The 14,922-nt window shown below is 44.1% G+C and overlaps 1 protein-coding gene across 1 annotated transcript in view; it reads left to right on the top strand.

Annotated features, from left to right (window-relative positions):
- Iqgap2 (IQ motif containing GTPase activating protein 2) overlaps positions 1 to 14,922 on the top strand; it is a 136,283-nt gene that overhangs the window by 25,858 nt on the left and 95,503 nt on the right. The window contains exons 4-8 of the mRNA XM_055598361.1: positions 5,427 to 5,494; positions 6,310 to 6,423; positions 7,767 to 7,945; positions 8,667 to 8,754; positions 13,329 to 13,492. Of these exons, the coding sequence (XP_055454336.1) occupies positions 5,427 to 5,494; positions 6,310 to 6,423; positions 7,767 to 7,945; positions 8,667 to 8,754; positions 13,329 to 13,492 (613 nt within the window). The remainder of the gene's footprint in view (positions 1 to 5,426; positions 5,495 to 6,309; positions 6,424 to 7,766; positions 7,946 to 8,666; positions 8,755 to 13,328; positions 13,493 to 14,922) is intronic.

Genomic DNA, 14,922 nt, shown 5'->3' with positions numbered 1-14,922 from the left:
AAATAAATAAATAAATAAATAAATAAATAAATAAATAAATAAATAAAACAGAAAAAAAAATCCCTTCTATTAACACCACCTCCACCAATTCTCAGGGAACATTTAGGAGAAAGAGATGGAAGGTAAGAGCCAGCAAATGGGGAGAGGGCTGTAAATTCAGTTTTCCAGGGGACATGGCTTTCATGCCTGTGAATTCACAGTGGCTGGGGTTACCTCCACACAACCTGCACATAACAATAATGAAAAACAAAATACTTTTGAAGTAAAATCAGAGAGGTCACCCAGTAGCCAGAAATGTAAACAACTCCCCAACAAAAGCAAAGAGCTGTGACAGCACTGAGAAACAGGATGGGTGCAGGCCACAACCAACCACGGCAGAGCATGTGGCTGGCCGGGCTCCATCACAGGTGAGGCTCCAGGCATGTGGACAGATGCAGGTTCAGAGCACAGAGCAGTCAGCTTGCAGGGGCTGAGCTGCAGCCTCTGTTCTCAGAGGGGCAAATGCTGGTACTGATGGCAAGAGAGTGTATCTGTACCCAAGGCAGCTAAAGGCGAGGAGAGGGACGGGGAAGCCAAGCACGGTGGCACACACCTGTAATCCAAGCACTTGGGAGCCGGAGTCTGAGGGACTGTGAACTGAAGACCACCCTGGGCAACTAGAGGACCTGATGCCACAGTCCCCAGTGGGTGAACCACAAGACCCAAGTGCTCACAGAAGCCCCACAAGACACAGCGGATATTTAAGGAAAACAACCTTGTGAGAAAACATTAGATTTGAGAGAGAACCAGCACTAGTAAGACAGATGAGTACATGAGCCACTGCAGACTCACTGAATTAATGCAATTCCAAAAATTATTTATTGGGCGCCTGACATAGCAGAATCAAGGAGAAAATTGAGGGAAAAAAATGGCGTAGAAAAGAAGTTAGTAAAATTTGTTATCCAAATTATTAAGGCAAAATACAAAAATAAAGGCACAGAATTCTAGACCATCTTAGTGTCACATAAGTAGGGAACGAGAGGTAGACCTACATTAAGGGTAAAGGTTACTGGTTAACTCGGGTTGGTTATGAAGATGAAGCTTCAAAATTAAATTAAACTAACAGTGGTGACGTGATGCCTTAAACAGACAGCACACTGTGCACTTGGGGTAGACGTAAAATGTCTTATTACTCGACAGTCTACAGGTGTTTCAGTTTGATCCGTATCTTATATCTTAGCCCTGGGAACCAGGGCCTGGTGTGTGCTGGGCAAGCATTCTCCTCAGGATATCTCAACCCATTGCTTTCCTTCGACAACTGCAATATATCTTCTACGTAACAATGACCTAAGAGAATAGTCTGGCTTTCTAAATGTCCCTGTGGTCTCCTAATGACCTTGTCTGGCATGACCTTCATTAGCACGGTCTTTGGTGGCTGTACATAGGTTTTGATCTTTGATAATCTCTAAACATGTCGACCTTCAGGTATGGGTTGGGTCCTGTCTTCCTGACTCAGAATTACGAATGCATTACTCTTCACAGAAAAAAAAAAAAAAAAAATGTTCAGAGTTGAATGTTCTCTCCTGGTAAGATGAATACCAAAACTTGGCACCAAAGTAAAATTACCAGATAATGCAGGTTACCACTTGTTGTTAGTCCTTTGGTAGGACTCTGGAGGAAAAGAGGGGAAATGAAAGGTCAATAGTTCTCTCCCCAGAATCCTTAAAATGAAAACATTCATTAAGTATTTCCTAGAAAAACTACAGATAAGCAGTATAAAAATGTATAAAAGCCTATGTATTCTCACCACTGACAAATGGTATTGCTATCTCATTGGGAATGCTTTCTGACTGTTCCCTCCCCCTTCTCCTCCTCCCTTTCTCCATCTTCCCCTCCTCCCCCTCTCTTAGAGACACCATGACCATGGCAGCTCCTGTAAAGGAGAGCATTTCATTGGGCCCAGCTTACAGTAGAGAGGGTTAGTCCGTAATCAGCATGATGGGAACATGGCAGGCAGACATGGTGTCGGAGGAGCTGAGCTCTCCATCTTGATTCACAGTCAGCAGAAGGAGACTGTCATACTGGGCTTAGTTTGAGCACGTTGAAACCTCAAAGCCCACCCCTGTGGTGACACACATTCCCCTCCAAGGCCACAGCTCCTAATAGTACCACTGCCCATGAGCCACGCACCAAACACAGGAGTCTGTGGGGACCGCTCCTATTCACCCCACCACACCCTCTTCCTCCCCTCGCCGTGCTAGAGGGTTGAACCCGCAGCCTTAACCACACAGAGCTGTATCTGCAGCTCCTGGGAAATCTTCATTGATAATATTCTGAAATGATATGGGGATAAGGAAAAGAGTTTTCGTAGACTGCTGGCAGAGTGGACTGTGCCCATCTGAGGTCCAGCTGAGTGGCCAGCATCATGCGGTTGCTATGCTCCATATCAATTGTTCCTGGGGAGGATGAGAAAGCTGGGAGCCTGAGGTGCTGGCTGGATGGCCTGAGGCTCCGGCTCTTCCCCGGAAGCGCCTGCAGCACTGTACAGAGCGCCCCCACAGCTGTGAGGAGCTGCTGTTTGGTTCAGCAGGTGACCAAGGGTGCTGAAACTGAGCTTCTCTGGTGAGGCTGAGAGCCCCTGGCCTGGAAGCCTCATGCCTACCAAGAGCCAGCCAGCACCTGTTACGCAGCCCCACGCCTTGCTTCCCAGTTTTTTGCAAGGGACACATAGTCATAAAGGTCACTGAACTCAGGGATGTGCAGACATCTGGTGCCTGTTGGATGTTCACTGATTCTTTCAAGTCAAGTTACAACCTCACAAGTTATTTTCCTCCTAAGCCAGTGGCTCTCAATCTTCCCAGTGCTGCGGCCCTTTAACACAGTTCCTCATGTGTTGACCCCCAACCATAAAACTGTTTTCGTTGTTACTTCACACCTGTAATTTTGCTACTGCTGTGAATTGTAATGTAAATATCAGATATGCAGACTATCTGATGTGTGACCACTGAGAAAGGCTTGTTCAACCCCTGAGGGTCATGACCCAGAGACTGAGAACCAGTGTCTGAAGCTGTGATGCTCTGTAACAAGATGGATAGTAGGTTTGAATTGGCTCCCAGGGAACACAGCTAGAAAATCAAACCAAGTTCAAATTCTCTTGCAAAAATGAAAAGGGACTTTGTTTGTTTCAGGGCTAGGGATTAAACTCAGGGTTTTGTACATACTAGACAAGTACCCCACAGCTAAGCTGCATTCCCAGCCAGACAGTGATTTTCAAAGACCTTTAATCACTGAGGACAAAATGAATATTTTATTTTATTTTATTTTATTCATTTATTTTTTTAAAATTTTTTTATTATTATTTAATTTTAATTACATAGTTGTTCTGCCTTCATGTATGTCTGTGTGAGGGTGTCAGATCCCCTGGAACTGGAGCTATAGACAGTTGTGAGCTGCCATGTGGGTGCTGGGAATTGAACCTGGGTCTTTTGGAAGAGCAGCCAGTGCTCTTAACCACTGAGCCATCTCTCCAGCCCCGTCTCTTGTTTATCGAGACAGGGTCTCCGTCATGCAGCCCACACTAGCCTCACACATGCATCTGTGGTGCTGCAGGATTACTGACATGCGCCACTCCGCCCAGCCATGGGCGTCTTTTTATGACCGTAGTTTGGCAAAATCTATTGAATGATTGTGTTCCATGTTTACCTTCTCTATCTTGGAATTTTGTTTAGGGAGTTTTATTTAACACATATCTACAGAGATGTGGCTCTACACATATGTAGACATGAAGCCTCATACACACACACACACATAATTAGTGACCATCTAAATGCTTAGCATTGCTTAAGTTAAAGTATATTCATATTCTAGAAAAATGTAAGTTTGTAGCATAGATAAGTACAAAAACAACATCAAAAAGAATTTTATGAAAATATTTAAGTTTTAAGTCAGAGTGACAATTCCCTTAGCTCTTTCCTTCCCTCCTTTCTTCCTCCTGCCCTTCCCTCTCCTCCTCTCCTTCCTCTCTCTCTCTCTCCTCTCGTCATGGTGAGCTCCCACTCTGTTGTCTCAGTGTATATCCCTTGTTCTCAGCCCTTGCTCAGTTGGTTTTGTACCTGACTGTAAACACCTAGGTGGGCGGTGATTTTCTTTGTATGATTTTAACCCTCAGTCTTTCATTTTTAGCTGCTGGCATACATTAATGTAGATAATTGCTGTATGGAAATTACAATGAAAGAAATCAATTTCAGTGCAAGCTGCTTCTATTGACTAATCATATATGTAAGAACTTATTTTGTTACTTTTGAGAAAACTTCATCTTTAATTTCTTTATTTGAGATTTAATGGATTTTATAAAGTGCCGAGATCTATCTGACACCAACGTTGGGAGTATTGATATAAAAATGTTCAAGTTATCAAAACAACTCTCAGGTCATTTCCCCATGTGTATTATTTTGTACTTTTTTACTTCTAATTAAAGTTTCATGAATTTTAAACCTACCAAATGAGTAAGAAAGTGAACCCAGGCTTTCTTTTAGATAATTCTGTGAATTAACCTTGGGTTTGGAGAGGTCTGTAGAAATGTCCAACAGAATCTGGCTTTGACTAGACTTGAGTAGAGGAATAACAATCAATCTCTTTGACAGAGTGTAGACGCCAGCTTTTAGACTGTTTGTCAGGGTATAGGTAGGTTAGTGGGTGGCATTCTCAATTGCCTAAGGGATTTACTTTTAAACATTTACAGTGTAATCTGTGTCTTCTACTTGGTAATATGTGTGCACCATAACTGGCTTCTTAATATCATATCATCTATGATAATTTTATTGGTCTATTGGTTTAGAAATATAAAACAAATATTTAGATAATATCAAAAATTCCAAGTTAAACTGTTCTTTCAGCTAAATGAGACTCAAGTAAGGAATATGTATAGAAATTGTGTCTATTGCCTGCTGTCTCGTATTAGCTGTCTTTTCTTATGTTATTTTAATTTTATGTGTGTGAGTGTTCTGTCTCCATGTCTGTGGACCATATGCATGCAGTGCCTCTGGAGGACAAAGTCATCCTGTCCCTTGGGACTAGTGTTACAGATGGCTGTGAGCTGCCAAGTTGGTGTCGGAACTGAACCTGGGTCCTCTAGAACAGCCAGTGCTCTTATCCACTAAGCTGTCTCTCCAGTCTACGAGCTGTTTTTTATTCTTCTTACACATGGGTGATGGAAGGCTGTTGACCCCAGGGAAAGACCCTCTGTGCTGCAGAACTGCAGCCTTTGGGCACTGGCTGGCGTTAGCTCTGGTCCTGCCTGCCAGGGACTATGGAGCCTTGTGAGGGAGGCACTATAGGCTATGAGAGCTCTCCTAGGTCTATCGCAAATGAAAGCATTCTTTAGTTGTATGTACAGTGTAAGACTCAGGATAATAAAGGTTCTGATGGCTTTTCGTTTTGTCTTTCAGTTTGTATCTGTTTAAACTGGGGATTGCGCCCCAGATCCAGGATTTGCTGGGGAAAGTGGATTTCACAGGTACTTCTTTTTGTCCTCTTCATCTCCTCTGCAATCCATTGTAAAAACACACACACACACACACACACACACACACACACAGGTGCCTTCTTCTTCCCTTTGACGTTCCTGGTTCCCTCCTTCCTCTATACCAGCGGTTCTCAACCTTCCTAATGCTGAACCCTTTAACACAGTTCCTCATGTTGTGGTGACCCCAATCATAATATTATTTTCATTGTTACTTTATAACTGTGATTTTGCTACTGTTATCAATCTTAAAGTAAATATCTGGTAGGCGGGATATCTGATAGGTGACCCTGTGGAAGGGTTGTTCAGTCTCTAATGGCATCACTGCCCACAGGTTGAGAACCACTGCTTTATGCCAGCAGAGGAAAACCTGCCCTTCCAGGTTCCTTCCTGAGGCTGTGACAAAATGCCCTGACAAGAGTCACTCAAGGGAAAGGGTTTATTCTAGCTCACAGTGCACGGTTCACTCTGTCACAGTGGTGACATCAGGGCATCAGGAGAGGGAGAACCTGTCACATTATATCTGTTCCGAAAGGAGATCATTTGTTTGATTTAGGATCCCTGTCAGAATGGTGCCACATACTGTGAGGGGGATTTTTCCACCTCGACTAATGTAATCAATAGCATTTCCCACAGGCAGGTGCCCATCCCCCACCTGATTCCAGAGTCGAACAAACTGTCAATGAACACTAATCACCACCTGGCCTGTCTTGCTTGTGCCTACCTGGATCCCCTCCTGAGGGGAGGGTCTCCTTCATGCCTTTACCTCCGGGGCGTCCTTTGATTTTTGTTTTCTGTTGTCTTTGCAGAGGAGGAAATCAGTAATATGAGGAAGGAACTGGAGAAGTACGGGATACAGATGCCGGCTTTCAGCAAAATAGGCGGCATTCTGGCTAACGAACTGTCTGTGGACGAAGCTGCACGTACGTCACCGCATGCCCAGGCTTGTCATTGGTCCGCATCTTACCCGTATGCCTTTAGTGGCATAAAATAGGATACTTAGAAGATATTTTAAGAACCCTAAAGGTTTTGCTTCTGTTGGGGCTTTTGTTGTTGTTGTTGATGATGATGAAGATGATGATTGACAATGACCAACTGCAACCAAATGAAATGAATATAAATAACTTTGTTATTTTAATTGTCTTTATAACAAAATCCACCTAGAAACCGGGTCACTTGGCCCTTTCTTTTCTTATCATCTCCAAGTTCCAAACACCCACATCTCTTAATAGGCAGTCTTCTTAGATCTGTGGGTGGGCTCACGGCTCCAGCCTCAGCTGAGGGTTAACCTTTGGGAGCAGGGCAGGCTGAGTCTGCCCATGCAGGGCTTCCTGTCTAACACCACTGTCCTGGGCAAAGAATCCTTGCCCTCCTTGTCCTGTGCCCCCTTATGAGGCTGGTGACTGCCATGTTTCTTGCAGAGAGTCCGGCAGGTTTCAGAAATGCTCGCCATGAACCCTGACATTTTTGGTTTTAGTATTATATTTATTCAAGAGTGTTTGAACATAGCCAAGTATAATCAACTTTGGGTTATAAGCTTGCATTTGTGTGATGTGACTGTAGAGAATTCAGAAATATGTTTGGTCTGCAAAATATTCCTCTGCTTGCAGAGTCGGGGTCTGCCCTGCTGTGACTCAGTACTGCAAGCTGAATTACAGCTGTCAGAAGCCGCTTGTTTCAGACTGTGTTTCCCTGAGCAGGAGGCAGAGGCTGACCCTGTGCTTTAGTGGATGGTATGGCACATGGTTCGGTGAATAAATAGCCAGGGATTACCTCACAGATGCAGGGCCCGAGACCAGGGACAGACAGGCTTGCCGAGAGGTTGTCAAGTGGTTTGTCCGAGGTCTCCGTCTGTGTGTGCGCTGTGTGTAAGCAGGTGTGCGCGCACAGTGCATTGCACATACAAGCCAGCTGCTTCTCGGAGATGGTCCATCTTGTTCCCGGTCTTTAAGGTCCCCGTCTTTCACTGGGACCTTAAGGCGAGTACTTAGGTGAGGCTAGCAGGGCCAGCTGACTGCGGGGATCCACCTGTGTCTACCTCCCCACTGCTGGGATTACGAGCACATGCCACCATGCCTGGCTTCTCACACGATGCTGGGAACCAAAACAAGCATTTTACCAACTGAGCTCTCCCCCTGCACCTGAGGTCTCCTTTACTCACTGGAAGCTGAGTATGACAGTAAAACTGCTTGAGTTCATGGGCCATCAATGTTGTCAACATCTTTTGCTGATTAAAAAAATAATCTCCTTTCTCTTTACTTTTCAGTGCATGCTGCAGTCATAGCCATTAATGAGGCCATTGAAAAAGGAGTAGCTGAGCAGACCATTATAACACTAAGAAACCCAAATGCGGTTTTAACTTTTGTGGAAGACAGCCTCTCCCAGGAGTACCAGAAAGAACTGTGGGAAGCCAAAAAGAAAAAAGAAGAAAATGCAAAACTGAAGGTACTTATTAAAGTCTAGGTTATCTGTGTACTAATGGATTCGGGTATGAGCTATTAATGTGAAAATGTTCCTGTTGACAGGTGATGATTTATAAATCAGCGGCTATGGTCTTTCTTGGTTTGGGTGGGATCAAAGGGTTAGAAGACCCGAAATTATGTAATTATGTATTATTTTATGAAGAACAGTAGAGGATAAACCTCATGTTATAAATTTACTGTTTAGCCTAAGAAGTGTAGAGACAGCAGCTTCAGATAATCCTTGTTTGATGTCATCTTCAGGCTCCATGCCAATTATGAAAATTTTATATCTGTGAGCAGAAATTAATAATTCAATGAGGAAATGTTTAGAGAGGAAGCTTCTCCATGCCTTTCCTCATTTTCCCAACACTAACTCCATTTATTTGAAAGTTACCCCCTTTTCCTAATAAGAAAGCCAACTGCTGGTCCTAACTCTAAACCTACCTGCTACTTCTTGGATAGTCTTGATCAACAACTTCGTCCACATTGGAACTTCTACCCAGCATCACAGGGCATCAGGCCTGCTGCTGATCTTCCTAATTCTTGCTGGTTGTGTCTGCCCATAGAGACCTGCTCTGAACAGGTACCCATAGATGCTCATGTTGATCCCAAGTGAAAAGGAGAAAGTCCCTTTACCATTTGGGTTTTTGCTTTGGAAATGTCGAATTAAAGCTTGGGGATCAGTGAAGATTTTGTTTCTGCAGAACAGCTGTATTTCAGAGGAAGAGAGAGACGTGTATGAGGAGCTGCTGACACAGGCAGAAATCCAGAGCAGCATCAATGTCGTCAATAGTAAGTGATGGCGCATGCTTTGGTAATGGCCGCTTCTATAAGGTGCAAGCCTTCTTTGTCAGAATCTGCTCACAACAGGCAAAACTGCCTTGCCATGATGAGAAATCGGTCAGCGCTGCTTGTTACTGTGCTGCAGTATCCAGCACTTTTCCCACAAGCTGTCTTCACTGCTACTGTTGCTGGTCCACACACAGCACAGTGTCCGGAGACCGCTTCTCTCCTGCTCCCCTGCCTCACCCCTGCTGCGGTGTGTGTCATTCTGGATCTGGCCCTTGCAGGACTGTCACTGTTATTTAGCAAAAGATTACAATTTCATGCAGCGGATCCCTTGCTCTTGATTGTGTGGTGACATTACACTGAAAATTTAAAAGATATGGTATTACTGGAACTTCTGCTTTTTATTCATTCAGGGGCTTCTATTTGTAGTTTTTTTAAAGATTTATTTATTTAATGTATGAGTGCTCTATCTACACACCTGTGCGCTAGAAGAGGGCATCAGATGCTAGTATAGATGGTTGTGAGCCACCATGTTGTTTTAGCTTATGTAGATTTACTGCAATGGAATGAGACTATTGGCAGGCAGAATGAAGTCACATGATAGCAAGTTTGGGTCTATGCTCCGGAGCCTGTGTGGCGTCACACGGTTCAGTTCCACACCCTATACAGGTACATGACTGTGTTTAGTTTCCTTTCTGTTCTGTGCTAAACACTTTGACTAAATGCAGCTTAGGGAGGAAAGGGTTCATTTGATTCACCCTTACAGGTCAGTCTATCACTGAGCAGAGTCCAAGCAGGAACCCAGCACTGAGTCATGGTGTCTGTTGCTACAGCGAAGCACCATGACCAAAAAGCAAGCTAGGGAGGAAAGGATTTATTTAGCTTATGCTTTCATTTTACAGTTCATCTTTGAAGGAAGTCAGCATCAGGACAGGAACTCAAGCAGGGCAGAAACCTGGAGGCAGGAGCTGATGCAGAGGCCATAGAGAAATGCTGTTTCCTGCTTGCTCTCCATGGCTTGCTCAGCCTGCTTTCTGATAGAACCCAGGACCACCAACCTAGAGATGGAACCAGCCACAGTGGGTTGGACCCTCCTCACCAAATCACTAATTAAGAAAATGCCTTACATCTGGATCTTACGGAGGCATTTTCTTAGTTGAGGTTCCCTTTTTCCAGATAACTCAACTCTGTGTGCCAAGCTGACGTAAGACTCTCTAGCCAGTCCAAGCAGGAACTAGAAGCTGAGCCGTGGAGAAGTTCTCAGCTCAGTTTCAGGCTTGTACTTAGAAAGCTTAGCTGGCTTTCTCATACAAAACCACCTGCCCAAGGAAGGGCACTGCCTGCAATGGGCTGGGCCCTCCCTTATCAGTCAAGCCATTCCCCAGAGACATGCTCACAGTCCAAGTTGATCTGGGCATCCCCTCAACTGAGAGTCCCTTCTCAAGTGACTCTAGGCCATTTCAAACTGATAGCTAAAGCTAACTAGAAGAGACAGTAAAAGAAATGTGGATTTAGATCTCTCCAATCGTTAGACTGTTCCTCCCTTTAGTAAAGTTATCTTTATTTGAACATCAGAAGAGGCAGTAAGGAACTCTATTTGATATTTATTCACCCTGCACTAATATATACAGCCCATATTTTTCCCAAACTCTCAATACATGAAAGACTACTTGACCCATTTACTAGATCAGGAGAACTTGTGCTGAGTTTAAAATTGGAGTTTCCGCCAAACAGAGCAGTCCTAAAGCCTCCTTCTGTGTCACTGCCTAGATGGGTTGGGAATGTTCCTTGTTGCTTTGAACTCTCAAAGAAATACACACCTGCAGGCCTGGCTGAGAATTCCAGCCCTGAACTGTTGGACAGACTAGCCCTGGAGCAATCAAGCCAATGCAGAGTAATTCATGTCAGTGTCAGCTCAGAACATCTGAGCTTGAGGCTTCAGCTTTATACAGGAAACCCATGAGAGCTCCCTGCTGCTGTGTTTATGTAAATACCTTAGTTTGGGGGTGCATGTTCATGTTCTTTTTCCTGTGTGTAACCTCAAACATGTAGGTGATGATACATGAAGTCCAGTTTTGGGGTTTTCTTTCTGCTCTTTGTGAAAGTTGAGGCTTTCATTATCTTTGGAAGAGATGAATTACAGGAAGAAATTAATATTGCCAATGAGATATCTGAGCTCCGTAAGCTTTGAGAGGAAATGATCCAGTAGCATTTGAAATGTTTATAACTAAGACAGTCTTTTTTTGAGTGTTTAATAAAATTCTCTATAAATAAAAACTTGGTACCCAATGACCTAACTTCCTGACCACAGATTTAACCAAATTGGCTATATTTTCATTTCCATTTTAAAATATCAGATTTTGATGAAATTGATGAGGATTGCTGCCATGTCTGGTGGCTGAAATTTCTATCTCTTTTCCTGAAAAAAAAAAAAAGTGTAGTCCAGGGGAACTGCGAGTCTTATAGTCAGTGGTGTGACAGTGGGCTTTTTGTTTACACTTTAAAATCTGCAAGTCTAGTATAGGAACATTGGCAGGCTCAGCCCAGCCTTGAAGGTTATCGTGTTAATGCTGAAGATTTACGTTCATAGTTAATAGCAGTGGTAGCAGCTTTGGTGCTTATGTCAGTGGCCCTCTCCTCAGAGATGTCGATTGTGTTTGGACTGCAGTCATTTCTTTCCGGGGTTTCTCATATGCCTTCTGTATGGTATATCATGTCAACATTAGGACTAGGAAATTTGTTAAGTGCAGAATGCAAAAAAGAAAATTTTGGTGGGTTTGAAAAAACAGGGTTTTGTTGTAATTGAATTTTATTTTATGTTTTTTTCTGTGTGTTTGTGCCATGTGGCATGTCTGGTGTCCACAGGGGCCAGAAGACAGTAGCTCCCCTGGACCTGGCATTATGGGTGATTGTTAGCCCCCATATGGATCTGGAAACCAAACCCTAGCTCTCTGGAAGAGCAGCAAAGGCTCCTAAGCACTGAACCATCTCTCCAGCCCCAAGAAAAATAGTTTTAAGGGCACTTTAAGGACATGATTTTCTGGAATATATTTATAGAATTATTTACTATCCAGTCATACAAACCTGCATTTAAAAAGTTTCCAGAGGTGAAGAAAAGTCCTGTCAGTATAACCCTCAGTAATCCTAGGTATCACTGGAAGGCTTCAGAATACTGACTCACAAAACAGGACACATCACAATTACCAGCCTTTCTGGAATTCTTTCTTTTGTCAGATGAATTCTAAGAATAATAATAAAAAAAAGTTTGGGCTCTATAGATTCTGTATGCTAAGTGTACATTTTTTTAGGGGGTGTGAACTGAAGGGTTCTGTTAGTCATGCTTCCTGCCATTGAGTGATGTTTCTCAATAGAGAGTTCCAGGGAAGCTCCTTGGGAGATAAATTGTTGTCCTTTCAAAAGAGGTTAGAATAATTTTAGTTAGAGTCTGGCCATGCCATTGGGCAGATAGACTAGCGCATGTCTGTTATTCCTGGTACCCAGAAGGCAAATCTTGCAGGCTCTCTCTGGTTTTCTCTTGACTGGGGAGCAACTCATCTTTCTTTCCCCGCATCGGGTCAGTGGTTTGGCTTCTGTATTCTGAAAGCTCTACTGACTCCACCATCGCTAGCACTCTTCCCCTGGTTATCAAAGCTGTCTGTAACCTCAGTGTTGTAACACCGACGAGAGATTAGGCATTTAAGGTTGTTTCTAAGAGTAGAGCAGCTGGGCACCAAATTCTGCTGTGGGCTTGCCATGTATGGATCCACTGGGAGGATACAGCATCAGAACAAGGTTCGCTCCTGGTCTTCATGTATCTTAAGGATTGCTTTAGTGGGGTGGTACGAACCCACAAGAAACAGCAGGGAATAAACGTACAGCACACTGTGTTCTAGCTTTACCTACAAGTGAGATTCACAAGATGGGGAATCCTCAGGACACCGGTGCTTTGACAGCATTATGGTGAGGTGGGAAGAGAGCCATTCCTGAAAGAAAAGTGTGGGGTCAGGTAATGGCCACGTAAGTGAGAAGACTCGAGTTCAGATCCCCAGAGCCCACGTGCACAAGCTGGATGAGAAGCACACATTTACAACTTCACTACTGTAGTGAGGTAAGAGACAGAAGGACAGGCAAACCCCCAGAAGCCCCAGGCCAGCTAGCCGGGAGTAAGTGGCAGTAACGGCTAAAGAAGCCCTGTCCCAAACATGATGGAAAGTGAAGACTGGCATGTGAGGTGGCCCTCTGAGCTCTGCATTCTGCCCGAGTACTGGCACACAGGCACACACGCACACAACGCATGCATCATGCATACTCAAAAGAAAGGCTTTTGTGGGAACATCACACTAGCAGGAAAGATCCAGAACCCAAGGTCCATTGGTGCTGTGTCTCTCTTTGGACCTAGCCTCAGGCATTTGAGTGACTTGAATCACTGAACTGATTTCACAAAGCTTCGCCCCCTCCACCTGCAGCTTTTCAGACTTTGTGGGAAGTGACTGCTTCCTCTGGGAAGGAGGGCTGGCTGGGCACGCCAACAGAGCAAAGGACAGTATACGTTCTCATTCCCTGCCCCCCCCCCCCAGGACTGGCTGCCGTGGACCACATCAACGCTGTCCTTCGGGAAGGTGATCCTGAGAACACACTGCTTGCACTGAAGAAACCGGAAGCCCAGCTGCCAGCCGTCTACCCCTTTGCTGCTGCTATGTATCAGAATGAACTCTTCAGCCTGCAGAGACAGAACACCTCGGTGAGGCACAGCTGTGTGCGCATCACACCAAGTCCCAGCGAGAAGGAAGGCTGTTGGGAGGAGGCCAAGTCAGGGTGGAAGGAATTCTAGTTTCAGGAAGACCCAATGCCTCTGGCTCGTAAGGGAAGGGCATTGTAGACACGTATCACATAGATACCCACACACAGATACACAAACATGTATGTAATTGAAAACAAATCTTTGAAAAGAAAGTTGAATGATTTTAACTGTATTGAAATGTGCTTTAAGTCAGCATTTCCAGAAATCTGCAACTAAGAACACTAGCAGCATGGCTTTGATTTTTGTAAACTTACGATCTTTAATATGGTAAAGGCATTAAACCATCATTTTCATGTAAGTTCTCTAATAGCAGCAGAGAGAGACAAAATTAAAAGTGCTGGAAGCAAGGCCAAGAATTTCATGTAGAGAAGAGCTAGTATTGCAGGTATAAGGAGGGTTGTTTAATATGGAGTCCTTTAAAGTATTTACCAGATGACCAGAAAGTGTCAAGTCACAACACATATCTTGAAGAATAATTTCCTCTAGGTTATTTGCCTGGCTTGCACAAAGCCCTGTTCAGTCCCAAGCATCCAAGAAAAATAAATAAATAGATAAACAAGCAAACATATATGCATACCTACATAAAGGTACTTTTCAAAACTCAAAGTGCTAGAGTGGAGAGATGGCTCAGCAGTCAGGAACACAGACTGTTCTTCCAGCACCAAGATGGTGGCTCACACCATCTGTAACTACAGTTCAGGGCATCAGTCTCCCTCTTCTGGCCGCCTTTGACACCAGGCACGCGTGTGGTGCACAAACATACATGAAAGCCAAACCCCACACACACAAGATAAGGAAGTAAAATTTCTAATCCTTTTGTGGTGGTTGTTTTGGTTATTGTTCTTTAGAGACAGGGTCTTACCGTGTCACCTTGGCTGGGCCTGGAATTATGGAGAACTATTTCTTGGACTCGAAGAAATCCTTTAGCCTCTTTTCCCCAGGTACTGGGTAAAGGAGAGTCCCACTGGGCCCAGCTTTAATAAATAAAACTTTTAATGAAAACTTTTAGTGAAATATAGAAAAATATTGACTGGATTATAAAGATTAGAACCAGAGCCAGGAGATGGTGGTACACACCTGTAATCCCAGCACTCGGGAGGAAGATCTGAGTTCGAGGCCAGCCTGCTCTTCAGAGTAAGCTCCAGAACAGCAAGGGCTACACAGAGAAACCCTGTCTCAAAAAACCACACACACACACACACACACACACACACAATCAGAACCATCTACCAGAGAAAGGAGGCCAACCAAAGTTACGATTGGCCAGCTAACAAAACCATGAATGATGAGATCACAAAAAAAATGTTTTAAAATGAAAACAACGTGTGTGTGTGTGTGTGTGTGTGTGTGTGTGTGTGTGTGTGTGTGTG

This window comes from Psammomys obesus, unplaced genomic scaffold, assembly GCF_907164565.1.
Source record: "Psammomys obesus unplaced genomic scaffold, mPsaObe1.curated_primary_1811, whole genome shotgun sequence".
Lineage (NCBI taxonomy): Eukaryota > Metazoa > Chordata > Mammalia > Rodentia > Muridae > Psammomys > Psammomys obesus.
The sequence above is the reverse complement of the archived record's forward strand: the minus strand, read 5'-3'. Positions and strand labels throughout refer to the sequence as shown.